This window comes from Molossus molossus, unplaced genomic scaffold (genome assembly GCF_014108415.1).
Source record: "Molossus molossus isolate mMolMol1 unplaced genomic scaffold, mMolMol1.p scaffold_m16_p_23, whole genome shotgun sequence".
Classification (NCBI taxonomy): Eukaryota; Metazoa; Chordata; class Mammalia; order Chiroptera; family Molossidae; genus Molossus; species Molossus molossus.
Genome location: NW_023425359.1, coordinates 15031963 through 15056032, shown reverse-complemented (window position 1 = coordinate 15056032; position 24070 = coordinate 15031963). Strand labels below are relative to the sequence as shown.

Here is a 24070-nt window from a genome sequence, read left to right as displayed (position 1 = left end):
TATCTGTGCAAAAAATGGAAAAATGTCCTCAGGTGAGGATAAAAAATAATAATAATAATAATTGCACAAACGTTCCTAGTAATCCGTAGCGCACATGATTTATTGGGTCATTTCCATGCTGATGGACGTTTGGCTGTTCTCAGTTTTATTAGGCTCCCACCAGTGACCCTGCAATGAACACCTTTGCGTGTTTGCGTCCCAGGAGTGAGACTGTTGGGTTAAAGAGTATATGAATTTGTACTTTTCTAAAAATTGCTAGATTGCTTTCCCGGAGGGGTTGAAGCAATGTTTATTCCCTAGTGGAGTGAGAGGTGTCTGTGTCCCCACGTGGCTGTCCCCATGGCTGGATGTTGGGGGCCCTGAGGCTGGCCTGCTGGCCTCAGCTCCATCCAGGTGCAGCCCCGGGCGGGGTGGGGTTGAGTGCCCAGGACGTCCGTCTCCTAGACCAGAGTTCCTGGGTCTTGGCAGCACAGCCAGATCTCCTAGGGAGCTTTTGAAACCCAGGTGTGGGGTCCCACCCAGAGTCTCAGTGCATCAAGGGGGCAAGGGCAGAGGCGTTTTCAGAAGCTCCTCAGAGGACTCTAATTGTCTGCCAAGGTGGCGAGTCTCTGAGGGACCCCGCAGACACCAGGGTCCTTGCCTGTCTCTCACCCCCCCTCCCCCCGTCCCTCCTGGGGTCCTCTCCTTGCAGGTCAGTGGAGACTACTGGAGACGGAAGGTTTTTCCTTCAGCCAGCAGCCCCCCACTCACTGTCGTGGTCCTGCAAGAACACACTGGCTGTCAGGGCTGACTTGATGGGATGTCCTAACCTACCTTAACTTTACTGAAATCTACTTCCTTTCAAACACTCATCTCACCAAATATTGAAGCGTGCCTACTGTGTGCCAGGGATGGTGCAAGTCCTGTGCACCAAGAGACAGAAAGCTCTGCTCTGGTATTTCCTTTCTTACAGGTTTTATCACTTGGAACGTTCTTCTCTGTCGGCTGAACTATTATCTCTCAGTTTCAACTCAAATGTTGCCTCTTCCCTGGGCCTTCTCAAACCCACCAAACAAGAATCATCTGTCTTCTGTTTCACTGGATTTTTTTTTTTAATGCTCACTTGATATTTTTCCATTGATTTTTCAGATAGAGTGGGAAGGAGAGGGAGAGAGAGAGAAACATTTATGTAAAAGAGACACATGAATTGGTTGCCTCCTGCATGACCCTGACCAGGGCTGGGGACCAAACCGAGGTACGTGCCTTTGACTGGACTCGAACCTGCGACTCTTTGGTCCTCGGGCCGATGCTCTAACCGCTGAGCCAAACCGGCCAGGGCTTTACTGGATTTTTGTATGATTTTCCTGCATAGTGATGTCTTGTCTGCACGACTGATCCCTCGACCTGGCTGCAGGCTACCCGAAGGCCAAAGCCACATCTTCAGCCTCGCGTTCTCTGTGGCACCTCTGCCATCCTCGCACGCAGGAGGCACTCCGTCGATGACTGTTTCCAAATCACATTTTCGCCAAAGTAGGAAATGGAACAGTCCCAGGGAAAAGTGTTCTAAAACACAAATAAATCAAGCAGGGTCCCAGGTATTACTAAATACAGCTGTCCAGAGACAAACACCTCACGATTAATGAACGACACAGTTGTGAACCACCTACGATCCATGTTTGAATGAAGCAGTATATAAAAGAGTGAAATGATGCTTCATCTCTTCCCTGTCATCCCTCCTGCAGCCAACGTAGGTTTTTATCTGTTCACTCTTAAGAACAGAGGTTTCCGTGTTGGCTTCTCTAAAATCAGATGCCAACTTTGGCCAGTCCATCCGTCACAATTCCGCTCTGCCCACTTATTTTTGCTGACACTGCTGAGCACCTGCTCAGAGGCTTTGATGGCTCTTCACTGCCTGTTGTATCAAGTCTCAACTCCTCTGACCTTCATGACCTTTCCCAGGGCCATTCCTAGGCTGTGGTCCTGCTTGTCTCCCTCTTGAACCCAGGCCAGCCAGGTAACACCCCCTCGGTTCGGGTGCCGTATCTTCCCTGGACTCTAAAGACTTGCCTGAAGCCCACCCATTTCCATGAAATCACTGTCATTTCTTCCTCCGGCCTTTAGCAGCTGTTTCCAAACCTGGCAGCTCGCCAGAGTCAGATGCCCAGCATTTTATTTTATTTTATTTTTTTATCCTCATCCGAGAACACTTTTCCATTTTTTTGTTCAGATAGAGTGGGGGAGGGGGGGAGAGATCAACATGAAAGGGACACATCGAGTGTCTGCCACCCGCACGACCAACCAGGGCCGAGGACAAACTGCAACCAAGGTACATGCCCTTAGCAGGAACCGAACCTGGGTCTCTTTGGACCGCAGGCTGATGCTTTAACTGCTGAGTGAAACCGGTCAGGGCAGACGCCCAGCATTTTAAATGCAGATCCCTGCACCCTACCCTCTGGAGATTCTGAAGTGGAGCTTGGAAATCTGCATCTTTATAGAGCTCTACCAAAGCATTTAGGTGTCCAGCAGTTTGTGACTACACCATCACATGATAGGGTCTCATACTGCCTTGTGTACCCATAATCTCTCCTGGACTCTTCCTGGGGACAAGGCTGTGTTATTAAGTCATCTCGTCTTTGGTCACCTGGCAGGCCGTCTCTCACGGTAACATTTATGACGCTCAACGCGTGTTTGTTGAATGAATGAATGATTGAATGCACGCATGCATGAGGGTCTTCTTCAAAGAGGGAAGACTCGGATGGTAGAAGGAACTTGTAGCCAGGAATTGAGAGCAAATTCAAGTGGTGAAAGCAGAGCTTTTTAAATTTCAATATTTTGTGCAAAAGGCAGGTGATAATCAGAACTCTGGGGAGTCACTTTGAAATCTGTTTTCTTCTAGGGTCAAACTATTTCTCAGAGGTTGAATTATTTCCGGCTTAGAGAACATGCTCATCTTTATAAAAATTTCCAGTGTGTACCTTATTATTTGGTTGTTTCATTTCTGTCTTTCTGATGATCAACTGGGTGGTGTTTTGAAAATAGAACGTTCAGCTCTTCCAGGATCTGGTCCCTGAGGTTGCTCTGGCAACCACCTTGAAAATTCCGAAAGCTTCCTCCTGAGTTTCCAAACTTCTCACATTTCCAGCTGCCACACCGTTTTGTAGCAATGTCCCGACTGAGCCTCTAACATTAAATAATCTTAATTAATTAACGAAATCCCCTACAGTATTTTCAAAGGCCTCCAGCATTCTTAGCGTTACTGCTGTCGCACACGGCTTTCATGACGGTGCTGACACTGAACCCCGGATCTTCAGGGAAATGTTACCCAGGCGTCAAGCACACTGCCCGGGAGCCCACCCTCTGCCGTCCAGCCGTTTGTTTCACAATCGCTGCCCCTGTGACTTTCAGAACGTGTCTCTGTTTTTTTAAAAAAAAATTTCCCCCCAATTACCATTGATGTGTCTCGATTGAAAAGTCAAAAGAAGAAAAAAAACCATATAACTTCTGAGAAATCGGTGTTGATGGTCGTGGCTAAGTCTCTGCACAGCTCCGAGCGGTCTGTGGGCGTCACAGCTCTTGTCTGGCTTTGTCCGTGTGCCTCGCCCACGCGTGCGCGACTTGTGAATGGCCAGGGGTTGCTTCTTGAGCACGCAGGAGTCCTGGCTGAGGCCCTACAGGGCTATATGGCCTCGGGGAGGTTTTTTTGACTTCTCTGAGCTCCACTTTCCTACTCTGTACGGTGATCAGAAAAGCCCTGACTTCAGAGGTTGTTTTAAGGAATAAACGAGACAAGGCAGTAAAGCACTTGACGTAGTGCTTGGGGCTGATAAACATTAGCCATTATTATTATCATCAACCAACACATATGCACACAGCCCTGCTTTATTGGAAGCGAGGAGAAAAGCATGCACTGTTTTCTACCTAGTATGCAATCTGCCTGTTTTAGGACTTTGGCCTGACTGGGTTTTGCTCCTGTTGCGGGGGATTTTTAATTGGTCTGCAACACAGAGCATTACTGCTATGTGTCTTCTCAGCAGCCTCTGCAAGGCCTGGTCTCCCCGAAATTAAAACGGCCTTCGGGAAGCAGGGTGGGAGTCCCAGCCAGCATGGCACCTGTAGCCCCCAGCGTTCCCTGAGCCCTCTGATGATAAGTCTGGCCTGCTTCCTTTGCTCCTGCGAGGGGGTGAACACACACGGTGGGACCTCACTTCGCAAGGAGTGTGGAGAGCTGCTTCGTGCTGCTCCGGGGAGGAGGCCATGTGCTGAGGCCGTGCTTGGGCCTCCCACACCCTCACTGTGCCCGGTGGGGTCGCATAAGTTCTGGCTGGCCCAGCGCTCTGGTCCGAGCGAGGCCGGTGAAGAATGTCTGTGGACTGAGCGGGTGCAGACAACGAGCTGGCCACCAACCGTTCCCGGCCCAGTGATCAGCTGGACTATTTGAGCTGAATGGAGTGGTCGGGATGCTAGTCAAATCCTCTTCTTAGGGATCATAGTTATTTATTGAGTGTTACTATGTGCCAGATGCTACATTAAGCGCTTCACACATACTAACTTGTGTACTACTCATAAAAGTGCTAGAAGTGGATACTGTTATTCTCCCCATCTCACAGCTGAAGAAACAGCCCACTGCAATGAAACAGCTTCCCCACGGGCCTGTAGCTTAATAGGTCTAGAGCCCACATCTCTTCTTCCTTAATCTAATGGTCTTTTCACTAATACTCTTCCCACTCGAGCCCTTACTGGAAGCAAAAGTTACAATATTATCACGACTTTTCTCCCCAGTGTTAATTTGCTAAATCAAACCCTTGGGAAGGCTTGGCACCTTCCCGCCGACTTTGGAGAAATGCCTGCGGATGCTGGTGTGCCCACCGCTGCCTGCGCAGTCCGGGGGCTCTGTTCCTGGGCCTCACCCTGGCACCCAGGGCTCTGGGACGTGGTGTTGAGCAAATGGCCTGCTTCCTGGTACAGGTGCCGTGGGCAGGCGCAGCCGTCACTACCCATGATGGAGCGGTTCTCTCCTTTCCTGGAGGCAATGTTGTTCTCTCACTCGGCACCTCTTGTGCTTGTTAGGAGCAAAATTTCTCCAACCTGCCGAAGGTAATTGGTGATCAACAGCACGTAATAGCTGTTAAGTGGGATAATCATCTTTTTTGCTCTTGAAAGACGCTCTCCTCTGGAAGCTGATGGTGCAGCGCAGGACCCAGCTGCTCCCGGGCACCCTCCATTGAGGAAGCATCTGCGGGGCAGGCACTGAACACACAGCTGGAAACCGCAGGCTCCTGTGCAGAAACCGCGGGCACCAGAGGCCTCGCGTGGAAACGCCGTGAGGAGGGAAGGGGGTCAGGAAGGTGTGGCCTCGGGGCTTCGGAACCCTCTTCTCCCAACAGGAGTCGGGGTTCCTGCCCTTCATGCCAGGGCAGGAGGGCGAAGGTGGGATGTGCCAGAGAGGGCGGGGGGGCTGCAGCTGAGCCGGCTTCCCTGCTGAACTCGATGGAGGTACGTGCAATGTCCACACTAACTGGCACCCACCACGTGCTCAGGCCGGGGTCAGAAATAAAGGCGGAAGGTGACTGGTTTCTGCCCTTGGCCCACTTCCTGTCACGTGGCTTTCCCTGGTCAGGTGAAGTTATCATGACCAGTCCCTAGAGGCCTCTTGGTTTAAGAGGCCGGTGGGAAGGTTTCCGGTCTCGGTGTCATTTCTGGGGAAGATTTGGAAATGATGTCTGTCTGGGACACAACAAAGTGACGGTCTCCAACCCCTCAGTGAAGGAAGATGCTGAGCGCCCTGGGGATGCCCTGGGCCTCTGCCCGCTGTCCTTCCAACTCCCAGCTCGGAGGCCATTCTCCTTCCTCCCTCAGAAGGATCGCTTCTCTCTCCTCCCCTGCGGCCCCCCGTGGCCTGCTCGCTGCCTCTGTTGGCGCTTTGGTTCCTATTTTGTGTGGCCGTGGAATCCACGATGCTCCCACCTTTTCATGGCAGCCTCCCCTGGCTAGACGGCTGCTAACTGCTGCTGTTAAATATCTGGAAGGCTGGCTAAACCCTCACCCCTCTGCCCTTCTCTTTCCAGAACATTCTCTTCTGTCAGTTTTTCCTCTCAAATAATCAGCTTCTGCCTAATCATTGCCCCATAGTCTGAACACGATTCCTACCCCCAGAGCCCTGGCCGAAAAGCAGGAAAAGGAGTGAGCACCTGCTGGTGTCAACTTACGACGTCTCTGGATTGCCAGCAAGTTGTGGGAGAATTTTGTCCCTTCCAAAATATGCCTGATGAGAGAGGGTTTTTCTTCTCACCTCCTCTCTAAGTGCGCTCAGTAGGTAGTTCAGCAATTTAACAAGTGAGTGAGGAAGCCGTTGGAGAGGATTTTGAAATCCAAGTGAGTCTTGAAGATGAATGAAAACCGGTGAAAGACAAGCTGGGAGGTGTGGCCAGGGCGGGGCCAGAACCCAAGGTTTGGTCCCAAAAGGAACCAGTCACTTCCCAGGAAAAGCCATTGAGGCTCAAGGAAGGCCAGAGACAGGTAGAAGGAGCTCGTGAGGGTGAGGTGCGGAGGTGGCCTGCCGAGGCCAGGCAGAAGAGGGTGGGGACTAGGGGCGGTGGCTTCCTGAGACAGAAGGACCTGGAGAGCTGACCTCACCTCAGGACGATGCCATGGCCTCCTCTTCAGGAACAGAGACTGCCGGCCTTGGGGACTCAGGGAGCTTTTGGGGGGGGGGGTTCTTCTACGTGGCCATGGCTGGGAGAGCTGGAGGACGGGACACTGCAGCTCTTACCCGCAGATGCTGCCTGTCCAGACTCGAGTCCGTGAGCAGCCGTCAGTGACAACACATTGTGATCGCAGGACCGTTGCCACCGCAGGGTGAGGACTGGGACCAGCGTCTTCAGAAAGGAAGTGTCTGCCTCGTGTGCTCCTCAAACCTCGCAGCTCAAATGTTTACCAAGACCACCTGGGCTGCCTCTGGACTTTGCTGGTCCACATGGTCCAGCGCAGTGGACTGGGGTGGGACCCAGGAATCTGCATTTTAAACAAAGGCCTGGGGCGATTCTGATGCTGGCGATGCTGGTCCTGGGGCCCCACTCGGAGGAGCCAGGTTCTCAGTGGTTCACCAGGGCACTGGTTACAAAAGCTGACTCCCAGGCTGAACTCAGACCTAGATCTGGAACTCCGGGGGAGGGGCCCAGCCACCTGTGATTTAGCAAAATCCAGGTGATTCAGAAGTTTGAGAACCACTGCTAGGTCATGGAGAAGCTTAAAGAAAGGGGGCAGGCGGGCGGGGAGGGGCAGGGCCCGGGCCAGTGAGCAAACCCATTCTGCCATCTCTTCCCCCCGAAACAAAGCTGCGACCCCTGCAAGTTCCGGTGGAAGGGACCTTCTTCCTCTGGGTGCTCTGCACCCACATTTCCTCCCGGATCAAAGAGGGAGGATTTCCTGGTTGGCCATTGTCCCCGCACATGGCACAGCTGATGCCGAGGGCCTTGGGAAGCGGGAGTGAGACTAGAGGTACCAGAGCCCAGGGGTGTCAATCAGGCTGAGAGCTGGTCCCCAAGGAGCAGTCAGGACAGGAAGGACCAGGCAGCTCCCGGGGCTCTGGGCAGGGAGGGAGGGAGGGAGGGAGGCCGCAGTCCATGGGGCAGGGCGTGTCTGGAGCATGTGACCAGGCAGGGCAATTTCTTGGTAGCCAGGAGCAGTGAGCACTGGGGGTGTGGGCTTGTCCCCCCTTCTCTCCCTGGGCCTTATCCCCTGTCCTGTCCCCGGCAGAGGTAGAGGTGAGTCCACGCGGGTGCCGAGAAAGCAGCAGAGCTTCCCCAGGGCAGACTGAACGTGTCCGGGAGGGTGGCGAAGGGGAGGGTGGGGGAACCAGATGCCCGGGGGGCTGGGAAGTAGGAGGCCTGGAGAGGACGCCCCTAGGAGGCTGGAAACAGCACTCTGGCCCCTGCCCCACCTCTGCGTCCTCAGTGACCTCCGGCCTTCCCGGGCCGGGGAGAAGTCTTCCGCCTTCAGGTCCTGGTCACTGAGGCAGGACTTCCCTCTCTTGCCACCCCTCCAGTTTCCTGTGTTCCTGGCGCACAGGGACAGGCCCGCAGGGAGACTCATCTGTGCCTGGTTTCCTCGCGCCGTCCTCAGGGTCAACCAGGGGTGACCCTGCCCATGACAAGGTCAAAGCAGCTCTTGGCCCAGGCATTTAGGAGAGAGCCCGCGGGGGAGCTGAGGGCCGCCTCCACCGCCCTGATGTCTGTATAACTGGCTTGATCAATGTTACGCCGACTTTTTAATTACATTCTGGACGAGGTGATTCGGTGCAAAGTTGCTTATGTACTAGAGTCATCTGCTCGCCCCTTAAAATATTTGATAAGCTCTGTTAGGAATCCAGGAGGCCAAACGATTTAACATGCCCGCACCATCAGATGGGCAATACTCAAGTGAGCCCATCCCAAGTGCTGGCTGTTGGGGTGTCTGCTGATCCTGCCAGTTGAGGCCGGGTCCCCCTCCGGAGGGTGTCCGAGGCCCTCAGGGAAGCCCGAGAGGCGGCTGCCGTCCCCACCCGGTCTGACTGCTGGGGGGCAGCTGTCTCAAGGAGAGTTTTGCTCAGAGCAATTAAAGAGAGAGTGGCCGCCTTCGGGCAAAGGGATCAGAATGTTTCCTGACGGTGCTCGGGATGCTTTTCTCACAGTCGTCCAGCTTAGCAAAACCCCAGGTTCCCCGGCACGCCGTCCTTTCCCCTCCACCCACGGGACTCAGGCCCAATTGTTCATTTGGGGACAAAGGGAGAAGGGGTCCCCATGCCTGGCATTGATGAGAAAGTCCCTCTGCCCTGCTCATCCTAGACGGCTCCTGTTTCAGGGTCGGGGCAGCATCGTTGGGACTCCAATAAAAGAGACATTATCCTTTTCTTCTTCACGCTCGTTGGCACCTGGGGCCGGATAAACTTCAGGGCAGACACGTGGGAACTGGATTAGTGTTGCTGAAAACAGGCAGAGACTGGGGTTTTATGGTTTGAGAAGCAGACTATTAAACAGTCTGTGGTTTTCCTTCCCACTCGGGGAAGCTGGGAGTTGGGTTTAATCGGGGGTGGGGGGTGGGGAGGTCAGAAGGGACTGGGTGGAGATCAGCCAACTTTTGTTCTGGGCCGTTTGACATCCTTCCAGGGGAAGAGCGACAAGCTACCTACCTGGGAATGGCCGTTAGCTGGCGAGTCCTAATGGTCGCGGTCGTCACAGTTGTGTGCTCGGTGCCTCTTCCCTCCGGGGGTGCCGCCAGTCCTGTCCCTGCAGCAGCAGCCTCGGGGAGGGTGCACTTGTTGGCACCTCCAGATGCGGAGAGCAAGGCCCAGCGTGGTCCGCTGCTTCCTGGGCGTCACACGCTGCACAGTGTAACTGGTGAGACTGTATATGACACTCGGAGGCAGTGGGCTCCTAGTTTTAGCCCAATGTGGTTGCAGCAGACAAGCTTGTCCGAGTCCACAGGGCCCATTCAGAGGTGGGTGGGGACCCTGGGTCTCACACCTGCCGCTCCCTTCGCGCTCCGGTCATCCCTGGGGCCTTCTTCGCGGCTTCTGGGACTTGATTCTGTGTGTTTGGTCCCAGGCGTGTCGTATGAGCCCTCAGAACCTGTTCCTGGCGTGCATGGTGGCGGCCAGGAGCAGGCCTGCAGCCCGACAGGCTCCTGCCATCTCCTCCATTTCTGCCGTCTTCCCCGGCCCCTCCTCTTGGGAATCTCCTTTCTCCCCCAGGAGTGTCATTCCTTCCCCTCAGCTCCAACGTCCCCTCTCTACCCCTTTCCAGGGGGGTGAGAAGAGCTCCCCCTGGCTCTCCAGGCTCCGTCCATGCAGCAGTGAAATGAGGCAGAGATTGGTTCATCAGTGCAGTAGTCTCCATAATATATAAATATAATGTGCAGAATCACCTGTGGGCTACCGCAGTGAATGAATGGATTGGGAAGATGCATAAATAGAAATAACAACATTTGAACAAACATAAAATGCAACGAACATTTAATTAAGTTCCTGGGAAAACAAGGATGTGGTGAAGGCTGAGAGCTGAGCCGGGTGTGGTGCCCACCGGGCAGAGGAGGCGGCTGCTCTCTGGATGGCAGGAGCATGGGCACAGGGACGGAACCTGCTGGAAGGTTCTTGTACCAGCCTTGGGAGGAGGTGCAGGGGCCCAGACCAGTAGGAGGCAGTTGAAATAAAAAGGCAAAACAGCCCTGGCTGGTTTGGCTCAGTAGTTAAAGCATCAGCCCATGGTCCAGGGTTCAATTCCCAACCAAAGGCATGTACCTGGGTTGCAGGTTCAATCCCCGGCCCCTGTTGGGGTCATGCAGGAAGCAACCAATTGATATCTCTTTCCCATCGATGTTTCTCTCCCTCTCCCTCCCTCCCTTCCACTCTATCTAAAAAATCAATGGAAAAGTATCCTCGGGTAAGATTAAGAACTAAATAGACAAATGAGGAAGAACCATTGCAAGTGTCTGTGAAGAGAAATGGCAAGGTTGGAAACGGGTCTGCAAATGGCGAGACCGAGGAGTCGGGGAGTCGGAGAGGGGTGTTGGTAGAGAGACCGGGAATTCGGGCGATGGGGCTGACAGGTGCTGGGAGGAGCCGAGGTGGGGGCGTGTCTGCCTGGAAGTGGAAATTGAGGGCGAGAATCTGAACAGGAGGTCAGGACAGGTGGTCCTCACCCCGGGCCACGTGTACCCTCATCGAAGATGGGAGACGCTGGGCAGTGGAGAAATCTCTGAGATCTTCTGTACCAAGTGCATGAGCTATGCTGGTGTGCTCTGAGAACTTCCCTGGCATCGGAGCTCTGCCATGCGTCAGAGCAGGGGGTAGGAGAGGAGGGAGTGTTGTCATTACTCTCGGGGCAGGTGACACTTCAGCTGATGACGGTGACCCACAGAGGCGCCAGCACCGGTCCTTGCAGGAGGGAGCAAGGTGAACACACCCGATTTGGCTCCTGTCAGCTGTGGTGGTTGTGGCCCTTCCTCACGGCGCTGCGGGGCCCACCCAGGCAGTGGCTGTCATCTGTCTGTTCCTACCCTCTTGGTTTTTCCTCCCCAAACACCGACCTCTGGCTCCCTCGCAGGATCAGGTTTGACTCATCCTTTCAAACTCCCCTCGATTCCGCCTTCATCAGAGAACCTCCCGTGGGCCCTGGTCGGAGAGAGTTGCAGCCTTCTCAGCAACCACAATACCTATACCGAGGCCACTTAATATTTATAACGCTGTAGAGTAGAGTATAATGAGACACGGGCAGTCAGTAGGCTGGCGCTTGGGTGAAATAGTTCGTCTGTCGTGTGAAAGAGAGATTTGCACCATTCAGCAGCTTCTCTTAGCAAAAACCCAGTGTTCTCCAGGGCTGAGGGGTGACTCAGGGCCGGGGTCTGGTCAGTGCTCCAGTCGGCGTTTCTAGTTCGTTTGGTGGATTCTGGGGCGGACTCTATGTAACAGATAAGCTCAGGGTTGGGAGGGGCCATCTAGTCCACCTGTCCCCACAGGTGAATAGGCATTACCCCTGCCTGGTGGTCATCCAGCCCCTGCCAAAGCGTGTCCAGGGCCGTGGAAGGAAGGCGTGGCTGCCGGTGGTCAGGGGAGGTGACGAGATGAACACTGCTGACCTTCTGATACTCACCCTGTGTCACAAGACAGGTTAAACGGGCCACGGGAAGAAATAACTCAAATCTCAGCAGCTTAAAATAACCCAAGCTTCTTGCTCACTCGTGCTCCGTGTCCATCACCGGTCACCCTGGGGCCTCTCTCCTTCACATATGGCTTCAGGATGATGGAGAACCCACCACCCTAAATGCTTTTTGCTCTGTCAGAGGGGAGAGAGGAGAGAGAGACCCCGGAATGCTTAGCATTGGCCTTCTCTGCTCTCAGCCTGCTCCCGCCCTTCAGCCCAGCCGAGGGCGGGGCCTGGAAACGGCCTCCCTGTTCCCAGAGGCACGGGGGTGGCCCTGCCCACCTGAGCCCGGGGCAGATGGCCTGGCTGTTGTCAGTTGGCCCGGAGGAATGGTTGCCCTCCATTCTCCACACCGTCGCAGGCAGGACAGCAAAGCCCTGCTCCCCAAACCCCCCAGAGTCCCCCCCGATGAATTGGAGGGGCCTCTCCCACTTGGAAGGGCCCTGTTCCGCGACAGTGAGAGGCCATCGGGAGAAGCCCCCCAGAGAACAGGATGACTTCTTCAGCTTTTCCCACCCCTCCCCCAGCCGGCCGGGTCTTCCAGGACCCGCTGGCCCCCGTGAAGCGGTTTTCCTCAGCGTGGTGACAGTGACGCATCCGCGGTGCTCCGGAGGTTGCGGCTTCCACTCTCTATCAGCCCCGAAGAGGGAAGAAGCGGTGGTGATTAACAGGGAGACCTGAAATCCAAGCTGTAATCAGTCAGATTTGTCACTGGAGCTGGAGACAGGGACGGTGTCTCACGGATGACTCAGGCCTAGGGCGGCTGTCTCGAACCGTGTTAATTATCTCCGTAAGCGGCTGACAGGGATGGTTCGGAAGGAGGAGGGGTGTGCACAGCACAAGGCATGTCCCCCCCACCACCTCCCCCCCGCCTCCTGGGCTGGCATCTCCAGTTCCGAGATGGGGTTTTCCCTTTGAACCAGAGCAGGCAGGGTGGTGCCTTGGCCGGTGCAGACGGGGTGTCGAGGGTGGCTGCAGTGACCTGAGAGGAGAAGCAGTGGGGACACACCGTCCCCCCCCCCGGTGGCTGGGGCTCAGAGGGGCTGGCTGTGCCCGGTGCGCCCCTGAGGTCATGACACTGGAAGTGTGGCTCTTTCCCATTGATTCCAGGGTCTCTGTCGAGAATTCTAAGACGTGGGTCCATGCAAGTCATTCTTCCCTGGACTTGAGAATAAAGACAATGTCACTGAGTTACAAATGCATTTCTCATATGCATGTTCCTGCACGTATGTAGTGGGTGCCCCCCCCCCCACCCCCGTATTTAGCGTCTGGGGCAGTCTAGCTCATCCGACTGAAACGGGAGATGAATGAGGCCAAAGTCACGTTCCGTACCCAAGTGAAGCGGGTTGAGAGCTGGTTTTTCACCCAGAGGGGCTCGGTTTGTGACCACAGGCTGCATCCCTGAGGTCAGCGGGCCATGCTGCGACATGTGCCATTGGTCAGCTCAAATCATTTCATCGATGTGTTAAGTCTCTACTAAGTGCAAAAAAGCACTTGGCAAATGGAGATGAGAAAAGACCAGAGCTGGGCCAAGACAGCTTCTGGACGAGTGGAGCAGAGCCACGTATGCTAGGAGGTGGGACGAGGTCGCCGGGAGCCCCCGGAGAGTTGGAGAGCACGCTGTGGGGCCGAGTTGCAGGGTGGGGTGCGGTAGGGTGGGCAGAGCTTCCGTTAGAAAGTGGCGTTTGATCCCTGGCTGGTTTGGCTCAGCGGTTAGAGCGTCGGCCTGCGGTCCGGAGAGACCCGGGTTCAGTTCCCGCTAAGGGCATGTACTTCAGTTGCAGTTTGTCCCCGGCCCTGGTTGGTCGTGCGGGTGGCAGCCACTCGATGTGTCCCTTTCACATCGATGTTTCTCTCTCTCTCTCTCTCTCTCCCTCCTGCTCTATCTGAACAAAGAATGAAAAAGTGTCCTCGGGTGAGGATAAAAAAAAAAGAAAGTGGCGTTTGAGATGGGCCTTAAAGGATGGTTACAGAGATTTTGCTAGGAAGGCTAAAGCATTCAAGATGGTCTAAACACTACACAGAGGCTAACACACACACACACACACACTCCTATACCACTGGGAAAGATGATTTGTTGTTGTTGTTTTCTTTATTGCTTTTAGAGAAAGAGGAAGGGAGAGGGAGAGAGATAGAAACATCGATGAGAGAGAACATCAACTGGCCGCCTCCTGCAGGCCCCCCACTGGGGATCGGGCCCACAACCTGGGCACGTGCCCTGACCAGGAATTGAACCGGCGACCTCTTGGTGCGTGGGTTGACACTCAACCCTGAGCCGCCCCGGCAGGGCAGGATGGCACATTTGTGTCCCTGTCTCCAGGCTCCTCACGCTGGCCCAGAGGCCGTCTTTCTCTTCCGCAGTCACTTTGATCTGTGACAACTCTGATGTCTGAATATGGAACACCCTTGGGAGCGCTCACAGTCCTCTGAAGCTCTTTACCTGTTTTCACCTGTGTGGGTGGATTGGGGGTTGAGGAGCTCAGTCTTCTTGCTGGTCACCTTCCACCATGTGACCCTCCTTGGCCTGGACTGTGCCCTTCCTCCAGAGGCGAAACGCTCCCTCTTTTGTCCTCATGACATGTTCCTTCTCTTGGGTTCTTCTTGATCCACCGCCATCGAGCAAAATGCTCTTTCTCAGCCCCCCCCCCCCCCATGTTTGACGTACACGCACGTTCGCTGTAGGTTTGTGAGTTCCTCTAGGAGGGGACACGGGACCGTAAACCAGGAGCAAGGTGCCTGTGGGATCACTACAACCCCTGTCAGTGTTTCTCCTGGGGGTCCTGCCTCAGTCAGACCTCACAGGGCTGGACGGCCTCTTCCAGTCTTCCAGTGGTCCCCCACGGTGACTCCCAGAAACAGTGCCCCGTTCTGGTAAGTAGGGTGCTGAGGCCCTGTGTCCGTGAGGGACTGGGCATGAAGCATGGCTCTGGTACCATGAAGAGGAGAAACAACCAGAATGGGATCACAGTTCTGGGCAGTGACGCCGCTGCTCAGGGAGAGGCTCTGTGTCCCCAGCACGTTGGAGGCGGCGGAGGTGCCTGTTCTCTGTCTAACTCAGCCTGCGTCTGCTCCCTCTCCAGCTGGTGCTGCCCGAGTACTCCATCCACAGCCTCTTCTGCATCATGTTCCTGTGTGCGCAGGAGTGGCTCACCCTGGGCCTGAACGTCCCTCTGCTCTTCTATCACTTCTGGAGGTAGGTCTGCCTGCGACGGCTCTGGCGTTTCCCTCCGCTTCGTGGGCCCCTGCCCAGAGGCGATGTCCCCCCAGTGACCAGCCACGAGAGCCGTCCTCTCCTCTCTTCCCTTGGGAGAGGCTCTCTCCAGCGCCTTCTCCCCAGGCTGTTCTCGGGCAGCACGTCCAGGAAGGGAAGGCCCTTGTATAGGCTCCGCTAAGCACAGCCTCGCCCCACAGGGCAGAGTGAAGAGCGGCTACGGCATAATTCAAAGTAGCCCCAAAGTCGAAACAACCCCGATGTTTGTCAACGGATGAGTGGATAAACAATATGTGGTGTATCCTTACAATGCGTATTATCTGGCAATAGAAAGCAATGGAGTGCTGATACATGCTACAACATGAATGAACCTTGAAAAAAGCATAAGGCAAAGAAGCCAGTCACAAAAGGCCATTTGCATGAGATGTCCAAAATACACCAGTCTATAGGGACAGAAAGTAGATCAGTGGTTGCCTGGGGGGAGGGCGGTGGGGGAGGGCTCATGGGGACAGGTTTTGTTTTTAGGGTGATGAGAATGTTCCGAGATTTGATTCTGGTGGTGGTTGTACAACTTTAATATGCTAAAAACCACAGAATTGTATACTTGAATTATTTTAGTATGTGAATTATATTTTAATTAAAAAACAAATAAACAAATACCTGCCAGATGGGCTGGGTTTTCTGGGACAGTTCTGATTTTAAATATACTATTCTCTGCTGAGACCATGTCTCCGATCATGTGATTTAGACTTTGTGAAAAATACAGTCACCGTGTGGATATAGGAGGCAGGAAGGGGGTGGTTACAAAAGTAGTAAAGAATGCAGTTGTGCAGATAAGTTAACTACCCCTTACCACTCGCTCCCAGAGGTATAGTCCCCCAAACACCTCAGCAGCATCATTTTACCATAAAATATAGTCTGCACTTGGCTCAGCAGTTAGAGCATCAGCCCACAGACCAAAGAGTCACGGGTTCGATTCTGGTCAGGGGCACGTACCTTGGTTGCGATTCGATCCCCAGCCCTGGTTGGGGTCATGAGGTAGACAACCAGTCAGTGTGTCTCTCTCACATCGATGTTTCTCTCTCTCTCTTCCTCCCTCACACTCTATCTGAAAATCAATGGAAAAATACCCTTGAGTGAGGATTAAAATAATAATAATAACTATATATATATATATATATATATATATTCTGCATTTAGTTATGTCCTCAGTATTCACACCTTCATTTAGCAAATAAATAGGGAACACTTGCCACATTTCAGACATTGTGAGGGAGTCCGAGAGGAATGTAAAATGTAATCTCTACCCTAAAGGAACATGCGCCCCAGAGGCAGAGGGAAATCTAACGAGCTATATGAAGAATCCATGCAGCAGCGTAGAGAAGTGAGGGTTTAAGTTAGACTGGAAGAGTGAAGCTGGGAATTCTGGGAAAGCACATTCCAGGTTGAGGGACCAGCATCGGCAAAGGCTCAGAGGTCAGAGAGCATTGGCTGTGTGGGGAGCAGCAGTTGTTCGGTGTGGCTGGGCGGAGGGTCGCTGGAAGGAAGTGAGCAGAGACGAGTTGACAGACAGCCGGGGATCGGCGGGGAGGTCTGAAACGATGTGATGGGCAAGTTGGGGTTGATTGATTCTGCAGGGTTGGACGGCCCTCAGAAGCTCGGGAAGAGGACACAGCATTACCTAATGGGACTTTTAGGGAGGGCACCCTGGCAGCAGTGTGAAGGAGGGTTTAAGGTGACATTTTGAGGACAACTCCAGTTAGGAGGTTATGATGAAATTGCAGGTGAAGACATAATGGAGGCTTGAACCGAGTAGTGGAAGTTGGAATGGAGAGAGGGGAGGATTCATGGAGGTCAAGTGGACAGGCCTTGGCCAGTAACTGGGGGCAGGAAGTGTGGGAGAGGGAACCCCTAAGCTGGGTGCTGGGTGGGTGATGCTGCCCCTGAGCAAGAGCAGGAGAGGAGGACAGGGTTAGGCAGGAAGGAAAATGCTTCAGTCACATAGAAAGTCCTGCTTTAAGTACCGGTGCTCAACTACAATCTGAACGTAGAGAGACGTCAGAGAGTCACTGGGGGTTGAAATGTACTGCATACCCACCCGGGCACTTCCCACGCCTCCCCTCCCCCAGCGTCCACAACAACCAGGTGAGTAGGGCTCCATTTCTGTTTTACACACGGGGACACAGTGATTCACAAAGGTTGTCACTGCCCAGGGTCACTCAGCTAGGACATAGCAGGGCCAGAGGTCAGCCTCTGGATTGTAGTCTGAGTCCTCGTCACCGGGCACACGGCCCCGGAGTGCTGGCTCCTCTCTAACGGGCGTTTGCCCCAGGGTCCCTGGAGCAGGGTGCCGTCAGGCCGGGGTATCAGAGAGGTAGTGAATGTACAACCCTTGGTTTTGTGCCCTGCTCCTCGGGGCTGCTGCCCCTCCAAAGGCGAGCGGGAGAGGCAGCCGGTGCCTGGGACTTGGAATGGTGCCTTGGTGTGAGGGAGAAACACCGCATCTCCTTGCAGGAGCGACCTTGTCTTACTTCTTTTAAATCCCAGACAGGGTCTAGCCTCAGCTGGCAATTCATTCAGCGCTCAGAAAATGAAAGAACAAGGAATGAGGAGGGAGGGGTCCTTTAAAAACGAGGCTCCTTAAACGCCCTCTTTTTGTTCATTTCCGTTCCCCCCACCCCCTCCTCCCAACAGGTCCGGGCTGGTGACGGTTTTCCATGCAGACAAGCCCCTGCTGCGCCAGCTGTTTGCTTAAATAAAAGTAGAACCCTAGAGCTTTTATTCAGCACCCGTCTATGCAGATGATTTTCCTCCGTCACCTCATATGAGTGTCACTTTAGTCCTTTGGGGTGGGCAGTTTCATCCCCAGTTTGCAGATGGGTAAGTTGAGGCTCAGAGAGGGGAATGACTGACCCGAGGAAGGTCAGTCTGGTGACGAGTGAGCAGCAGAACCCTGGCTCTTCCCACAGAGCCACTTGGCACCCTGACGCCCTTGCCTCCACCTAATGAGGTCACCTGGGAACAAGGCCACCGCCAAAGCAAATGGGTTTTGAAATCTGCCTCTGGGAAGGGGAGCGGCGAGTGGCCTGGAGGACTCTGAGCTTGCCGATGTCATTGGATGTGGCTTGTGATTCCCTCTTAGCATAGTGTCGATGACAGGTCACGTCGGTGCCACCCTGGGAAGGGGAAGGAAGAGGGGCCGGGACACCAGCTCTGTGAGTTGCTATGTTCCAGGGATGTTCCTCAAAGCCAGCGTGATTAATCTGGTCGGAGCCCCTCTCCTGGTCCTCGTCACAGTCCAGAAGCACAGCCCATCCCAGAATCTCAGGAAGCACCCTGGCCTCCGGACTCCCTTGACTGGCAGAGAAGCAGCCGCTGAGCGATCTCAGCTTGTTCCCGTGACGGAGGCTGTGGCAGAGGCCCCGGGGGCAGTGTTGAGAGTGGCAATACCCTGGGGCCGGAGGACAGTCCCCCGGGCAGCTCTGGCCCCCGGCCTTTCTACTCCCAAAGGGGCGCCTGGGTGTCACCGGGCCCGAGAGTGTCTCTCCCCGGCGAACAGGGCCGGTTCCCCTTGAGCGAACATGGCATTTCGGAGCCTGCAGACTTTGCTCCTCCTGTCTCCTGTCTTCCACACTCTGTCTTTTTGTCACCCGGTGTCCCTCTGGGACTGCTCTCTCCCATCATGGCCAGCGTTCTTTTCGCTGTTTTGGGTCCTTCTATCGAGAAGAAAAGTACCTGTAAACTGCTCCACTGTAAACCCAGCGCCCTCCCAACCCTGCAGGATTTAAGAGGGTCTGGGTAGAGGGCAGTGTTCAATCCAAAGCAGTTAATGACTCAGGTAGAACGCGGGTACAGAGGCTTCGAGGCAGCTCCCGTCTACCCACTCCTGTACCCACAGACACCGTGGATTCTTGCTGTGGACCCCTGCTCCACACACCCGGAGAAAGGCCCCCTTCCAGGTACCACCAAGTGACATGTTTCCCTCTGTCAGAGCACTTTGTACGGGTGGAGTCAGCAGGAGGCCTGCAGATCTGAGTATCTGGAGAGCTTCTATCCGCGGGAAGACACTGGCTGGGCCCTTGTTAGCAGTTTCTGCTGCGATTGGAGCAGAAGGCAGACAACTGCTTAGCAGAGCTTTCTGGAGGGCAGCCCAGGGTCAGGAGGGCCCGGCCCAGGTGACCTCAGACGTCCCCTCCCAGCCTCGGAGCCAATGACGCGTGTCCTCCTCCCCTGCAGGTACTTCCACTGCCCAGCGGACAGCTCCGAGCTAGCCTACGACCCGCCGGTGGTCATGAACGCGGACACCTTGAGTTACTGTCAGAAGGAGGCCTGGTGTAAGCTGGCCTTCTACCTCCTGTCCTTCTTCTACTACCTGTACTGGTGAGTGTGCACCCCTCCCGCGGGTCTGATTCCCGCACAAGTGGGGGGTTTCAGGCCGCCCTCGCCTGCAGACACCCCCTTCGGGCTCCAGGGCAAACACACCCGACCGACAGCTCTTAGGAGACCCTCGGGAAGTGCAGGCCCGCTCCCTTCCAGGACACAGCCTTGAGCAGCGGTCAGCTCTGCCATGAGGCCACCTGCGGCCCTGGGTGCACAGCCGCATCACCCCTCGCCCCCTGGCCCACGGGTCAGCATCCTCGGGACCGCAGGAGAGACCCCGCGGCAGTCTCGCTTCACAGAGGGCCCCGTGGGTCATTAAATGCTTACACGTACAATTCTCCCGATATTACATAACGCCCTTCTAATTAAGTCAGACACGCTGACTTTGCAATTCTGTTTCGGGCATCTCCCCTCTTCTGATGTCTTGACTCGGAACATCCTAGCTAAGCGGATGGCTATAAACAGACCGTGTTGGGGTTTCATACCTCAGAGAGTGGCTTTGCTGGGAACGTCTCTTCCTTCTTCCTGTCCCCCTTGGGCTCATGTCGGAGGTGCCTCACCTGTCACCTCGCTATCCTGTTGATACCTGGGCGGGACATGCTACCTGCCAAGCCCCCCAGCACTGTCCCCAGAAGGCCTGGCTGGCAGTAGCGGGTGAGGACGCGGAAGGTGGGGTGTGAGACTCAAGGCTACCTCAGGGTAGGTTGGCCTAGAACAGGCTGGGAAAAGGCTGCATGTGTCAGCATTTAAAGATGGGCCAGGCTCGCCCTGGCCGGTTTGCTTCAGTGGTTAGAGCGTCGGCCCACAGACCAAAGGGTTGTGGGTTCGATTCCGGTCAAGGACACGTGCCTTGATTGCAGTTTGGTCCCGGGCCTCGGTAGGGGTCGTGTAGGAGGCAATCAATCGATGTGTCTCTCTCTCATCGATATTTTTCTTTCCATCCCTCCTACTCTATCTGAAGATAAATGGAAAAAAGTTCTTGGGTGAGGATTAAAAAAAAAGATGGGCCCGGCCCTGGTCCAAGAGCTAGCATGTACTGTCCAGGCTCTGAGCTCAGTGCTGTCACGATGAGGAAATGGGACTGGAGGTCATTAGACTGTGTTCCCAGGGACAGCTGATAGGGTCACAGCTGTAAGTCCCTCTCAACTCCGATTCCAAAGACTGAGCTCTTAGCTGCTGCCTGTCTCAGGAAACCTCTAGAAAGGTCTTGACCCCATGTGGTCTTTGGAGTTCCTGCATCACAGTCGGGTGAGGAGGGAATGCGTCTTAAAAATGCAGCTTCCTGGGCTTAGATCGCGGATGCAGAATTTTGCGGCTCAGCAGCTCACCTGAGGGCAGTGCCCGCCACCCTGGGTGCTGCTTGTTTCTGCCTCCTCTCCCCTCCCCATCCCGTGTCCAGAAGACTCAGAGGCCCTGGGTGGCTTTCCCTGGGCAAACTGAGGCTTGGAGGGGATTCAGTGATCCCCCCACATGCTTCCTGGAGCCGGGGCTTGGTACAGCTCAGGGTGACCTCCTCCCCCCTCCTGGGTGATGGGGTGCCCTGGCACATTGCCTGCTTTGACTGGGAAAGAGCCTGAGGGTCTCTGCAGCATGTCTGGAGATTTCCGAGGTGCCAGCAGGTTCCCCCAAGTCCTCTGAATCCCCGTCTGAACTCTGGCCTCTCGAGCTCGCTCGGGCTGGCTCCTGGGTGGGAACCCTGTCGAGGGGAGCCCAAGCCCTCTCGGGGACACGACTTCTGGGCTTACGTGCAGGTTAGGCTTCTGCACTGGGCGTTAGCCTCTGCTGTGGGCCTGCAGACAGTCCCCGCGTCGGTCAGAGACCAGTGGTCTGTCCCCAGAGGCAGCAGACCCTTCCTCAAAGCCAGCCAAACAAGGACTTTCCCTGGCTCCTGTCCCACGAGCCTGGGGTGCACCTTAGTCTGAGGGAGACAAGCCTGTGGGGCTTCCTCACTTCAGTTTTGCTGCAGTAACTGCTGTGCCCCAGGCACTGTGAGGAAGAAGGCGTAGTTCAGACAAAGCACAGGGGCTCCGTCTGCAGGGACCATGGGGCGGGGCCATGGGGCGTGACTGTTCAGTAGCTGATGGTGTTCCTGGCGCTCTGTTTGTCTGTCTGTCCTTTAGTGCAGTTTGGCTCTGCCTCATGTGACATTCGTTAATTACTTTGTTTCCAAAACAAAATTGGAAACAACTGCACCCAGGACCTCGCCGGGACCCTGGGCGGCTGCCAGGGCTCCTTCTCTGTTGAACCTGATCTCGTGGCGGCTCTTCAGGGCTCATCAAAGGCCCTGTTTCTGCTGCTTCAAGAGCTCCCGGCCCCTCAGATCCGGAGCTGGTAGAGAGCACAGACCTGCCCACCCAGGCCACTGCTGAGGGAGGGGAGGGGACCCATGGGCACGGAGAGCTGTGTCTGAGCTGAGCAAATAGGCTCCTGCCACAGCAGCTGGGAATTCTGAACGCGGCTCGAGGTTCCTGAGGGCCTCAGGGAGGTGACAGATGTGTCTAAGGTCCTCGCTGACAGTTAGCTACTTACCTGGTCCCAGAGCGTGGGCTCTTCCCACCGTCCTGCAGTGACCATCTCCGTCCCCGGAGCCCCCCCTCCTCAGGTTGCCCCGTGGACCAGGAGACGTGTGCAGGTTGCACAGGATGGGGACTCATCGTGCTGGTGCTAACACACTCACACTAACACGAACAATAGCTGGTTGGTCCAGCGTGGGCTCTGTCCACCTGCTCAATAGAAAGACCTTTTCAAGTCGAGAGTGTGCAGCGGCTGTTATCTTCCTAAGGAAGCACCGCGCTCCCGCCCAGGGGTATGGTTCCCTGATGGTAGAGACCTCCTCTGCTTCTGTCACCTGTGTCCGCTGTGCCTGGCACATAGGAGGTGCTCACTAAACCCTCGATCGTGCTTAGGGTGGCTGTGGACTCCCCCAAGGCGAGCCCAGGCCGTGCATCCACCACTGTTTCCCAGCCGAGGACGGTGCTGGCTGCAGGAGGCGCTCAATGAACAGGTTCTCAAAACTGGAGCTCCCGCCGCTCAGGAGAGCCTGTTGGGGCTTTGCAGCTGGACAGGGTTAGCAGTAACACGCTTCAGGTTTTTTCCTTTGGTGTTTCTTAGATTATACTTTTTTTCTCTCTACTGTGTGAAAAGGTGCTGTTTTCCTTTCTGCCAAATCAACAAAGAGTGTGTTTTGGTGCAGAATTAGCCGGCACCAACGTGGCACCCAGCAGAAGCCGGGAGCCCTGGGCACGGCCATCCTGTAAGCACTTGGCAGCTGGTGGGATAAAGACTCCAGTGCATGACCCCCACCCCCACGCCCCAGGAGCTGCCTGCCGTGCAGGAAAGAGGACCAGCAGCCCTAATAATCAGCCTGATGAGGATAACATAGGCGCTCAGAGAATCACCTCTTTTATCTAAGAGACACAATATGCTGTTTAACAAATGGGTCAGGAATGTAAAAGCGACAGGGATGACACGGGTCTGGCTTTTGGTGGGTCCTTCTTTGAGGCCAGTCCGAGTCCTCTGTGGGCCCCCACTAATGCCTTCTCTCCCCCTTCCTTTTGCATTCATTCAGCATGATCTACACTTTAGTGAGCTCTTAACTCAAAGACCACGCGCGTCATCAGACTGGATGGGAGTGAGCCCAGGCTGAGAAGTCACTTCTGCGGGCCACTGGAGAAGGGACCAGAGGGATGCGCGAGAAGGAGACCTGCAGACACCGGCTGCACCAGACTGGGACCGGGCGGAAGCCGGGGCCGAATTAACTGCGAACGTGTTCACTGCCCCGTGTACCCCAGGCTGCACGCTCACTGACGGCTGCACTCGGGATGTAGCTCCCTTCTGGGCAGCGGGGCTCAGGGCAGCTCCTGAGCTGGAATTGCTGCTTCCTGAGTCCACTCACCAAACAACTCCCACAGGGTCACTCTGCTTTTCTGGACCGTGGGAGCAGGTGCTGGAAGGCTGGACGGTGCCTGCTAAGGGACAGAATGACCCAGAGTCGAGGCTGAGTGTTTGGGACCCATTGCAGGCCTCAAGGATGTGGGCTGCCCAAGGCCCTCAAGTCTCATCCATGCCATGGTCATGCCCTTCGCCTCACCCAAGGGTCTGGAAGGTGTGCGATCGCCTTCAGCTGTGACCGACCTTGACCTGCGGGGGCGTCTGTGTTCATGGCTTGTTCCATGAGAGCCCAGCTTAGGGACATCTTGAGCTGGGTTTGGGGCAATATGTTAGCAATAAGTTAAGCCCAAAGTCGTGGATGTGGGTGTGGGCCGGGAAGAGGGACTCATAGGGAAAAATGATTTAAAAAAACATTTACTACACATTCAAGGTGTGACCACACAAAGCCATCACGGGGTCATCAACTGCAAATTCACGGGCCAGCACCCATCAAAGCTTTGTTGTTTTCGGAACCCCCAAGTGTTCTAAGACCAGAAAACGCGAGTGGCTGCTCTGAACTGTGGGCATTTGGCAGTTAGGAAATGAGACAACATAATTACAGCTTCATTTTATGACGCTGCGTCGTTCGTACTGTCTAGTTCAACACGAGGATGCTCGCTCATTTAGAATTTTCCATATGACATTCTCTCCTTTTTGAGTAGGAGTTGTGCTGGGAGGTTGTAAATAATGAAAAGGCTGGGACTTTTATGATGTTCAAACTGGGCACAATGATTTCTGACCTTCTTCCCCCAAGTTCCCTTCTTTTCTTCTGTTAAACACACACACAGGCTATTGTCCATGTAGCCAGCTCCCTCCTGAACCCTGGGACTCAGGCTTATGAATGGTGTTTGTGTAACGTGCCGTGTGCTATGTTTAAAGCACAGTGACAACTTGA

At 54.9% G+C, this 24070-nt stretch overlaps 1 protein-coding gene across 1 annotated transcript in view; it reads left to right on the top strand.

Moving 5' to 3' along the window:
* Positions 1-23521, top strand: part of CNIH3 (cornichon family AMPA receptor auxiliary protein 3) — a 64198-nt gene extending 40677 nt beyond the window's left edge. The window contains exons 5-7 of the mRNA XM_036277767.1: positions 14735-14847; positions 19102-19245; positions 22814-23521. Coding sequence (XP_036133660.1) covers positions 14735-14847; positions 19102-19245; positions 22814-22841 — 285 coding nt within the window. The 3' untranslated portion in view covers positions 22842-23521. The remainder of the gene's footprint in view (positions 1-14734; positions 14848-19101; positions 19246-22813) is intronic.
* The last annotated feature ends 549 nt before the right edge of the window (positions 23522-24070 follow it).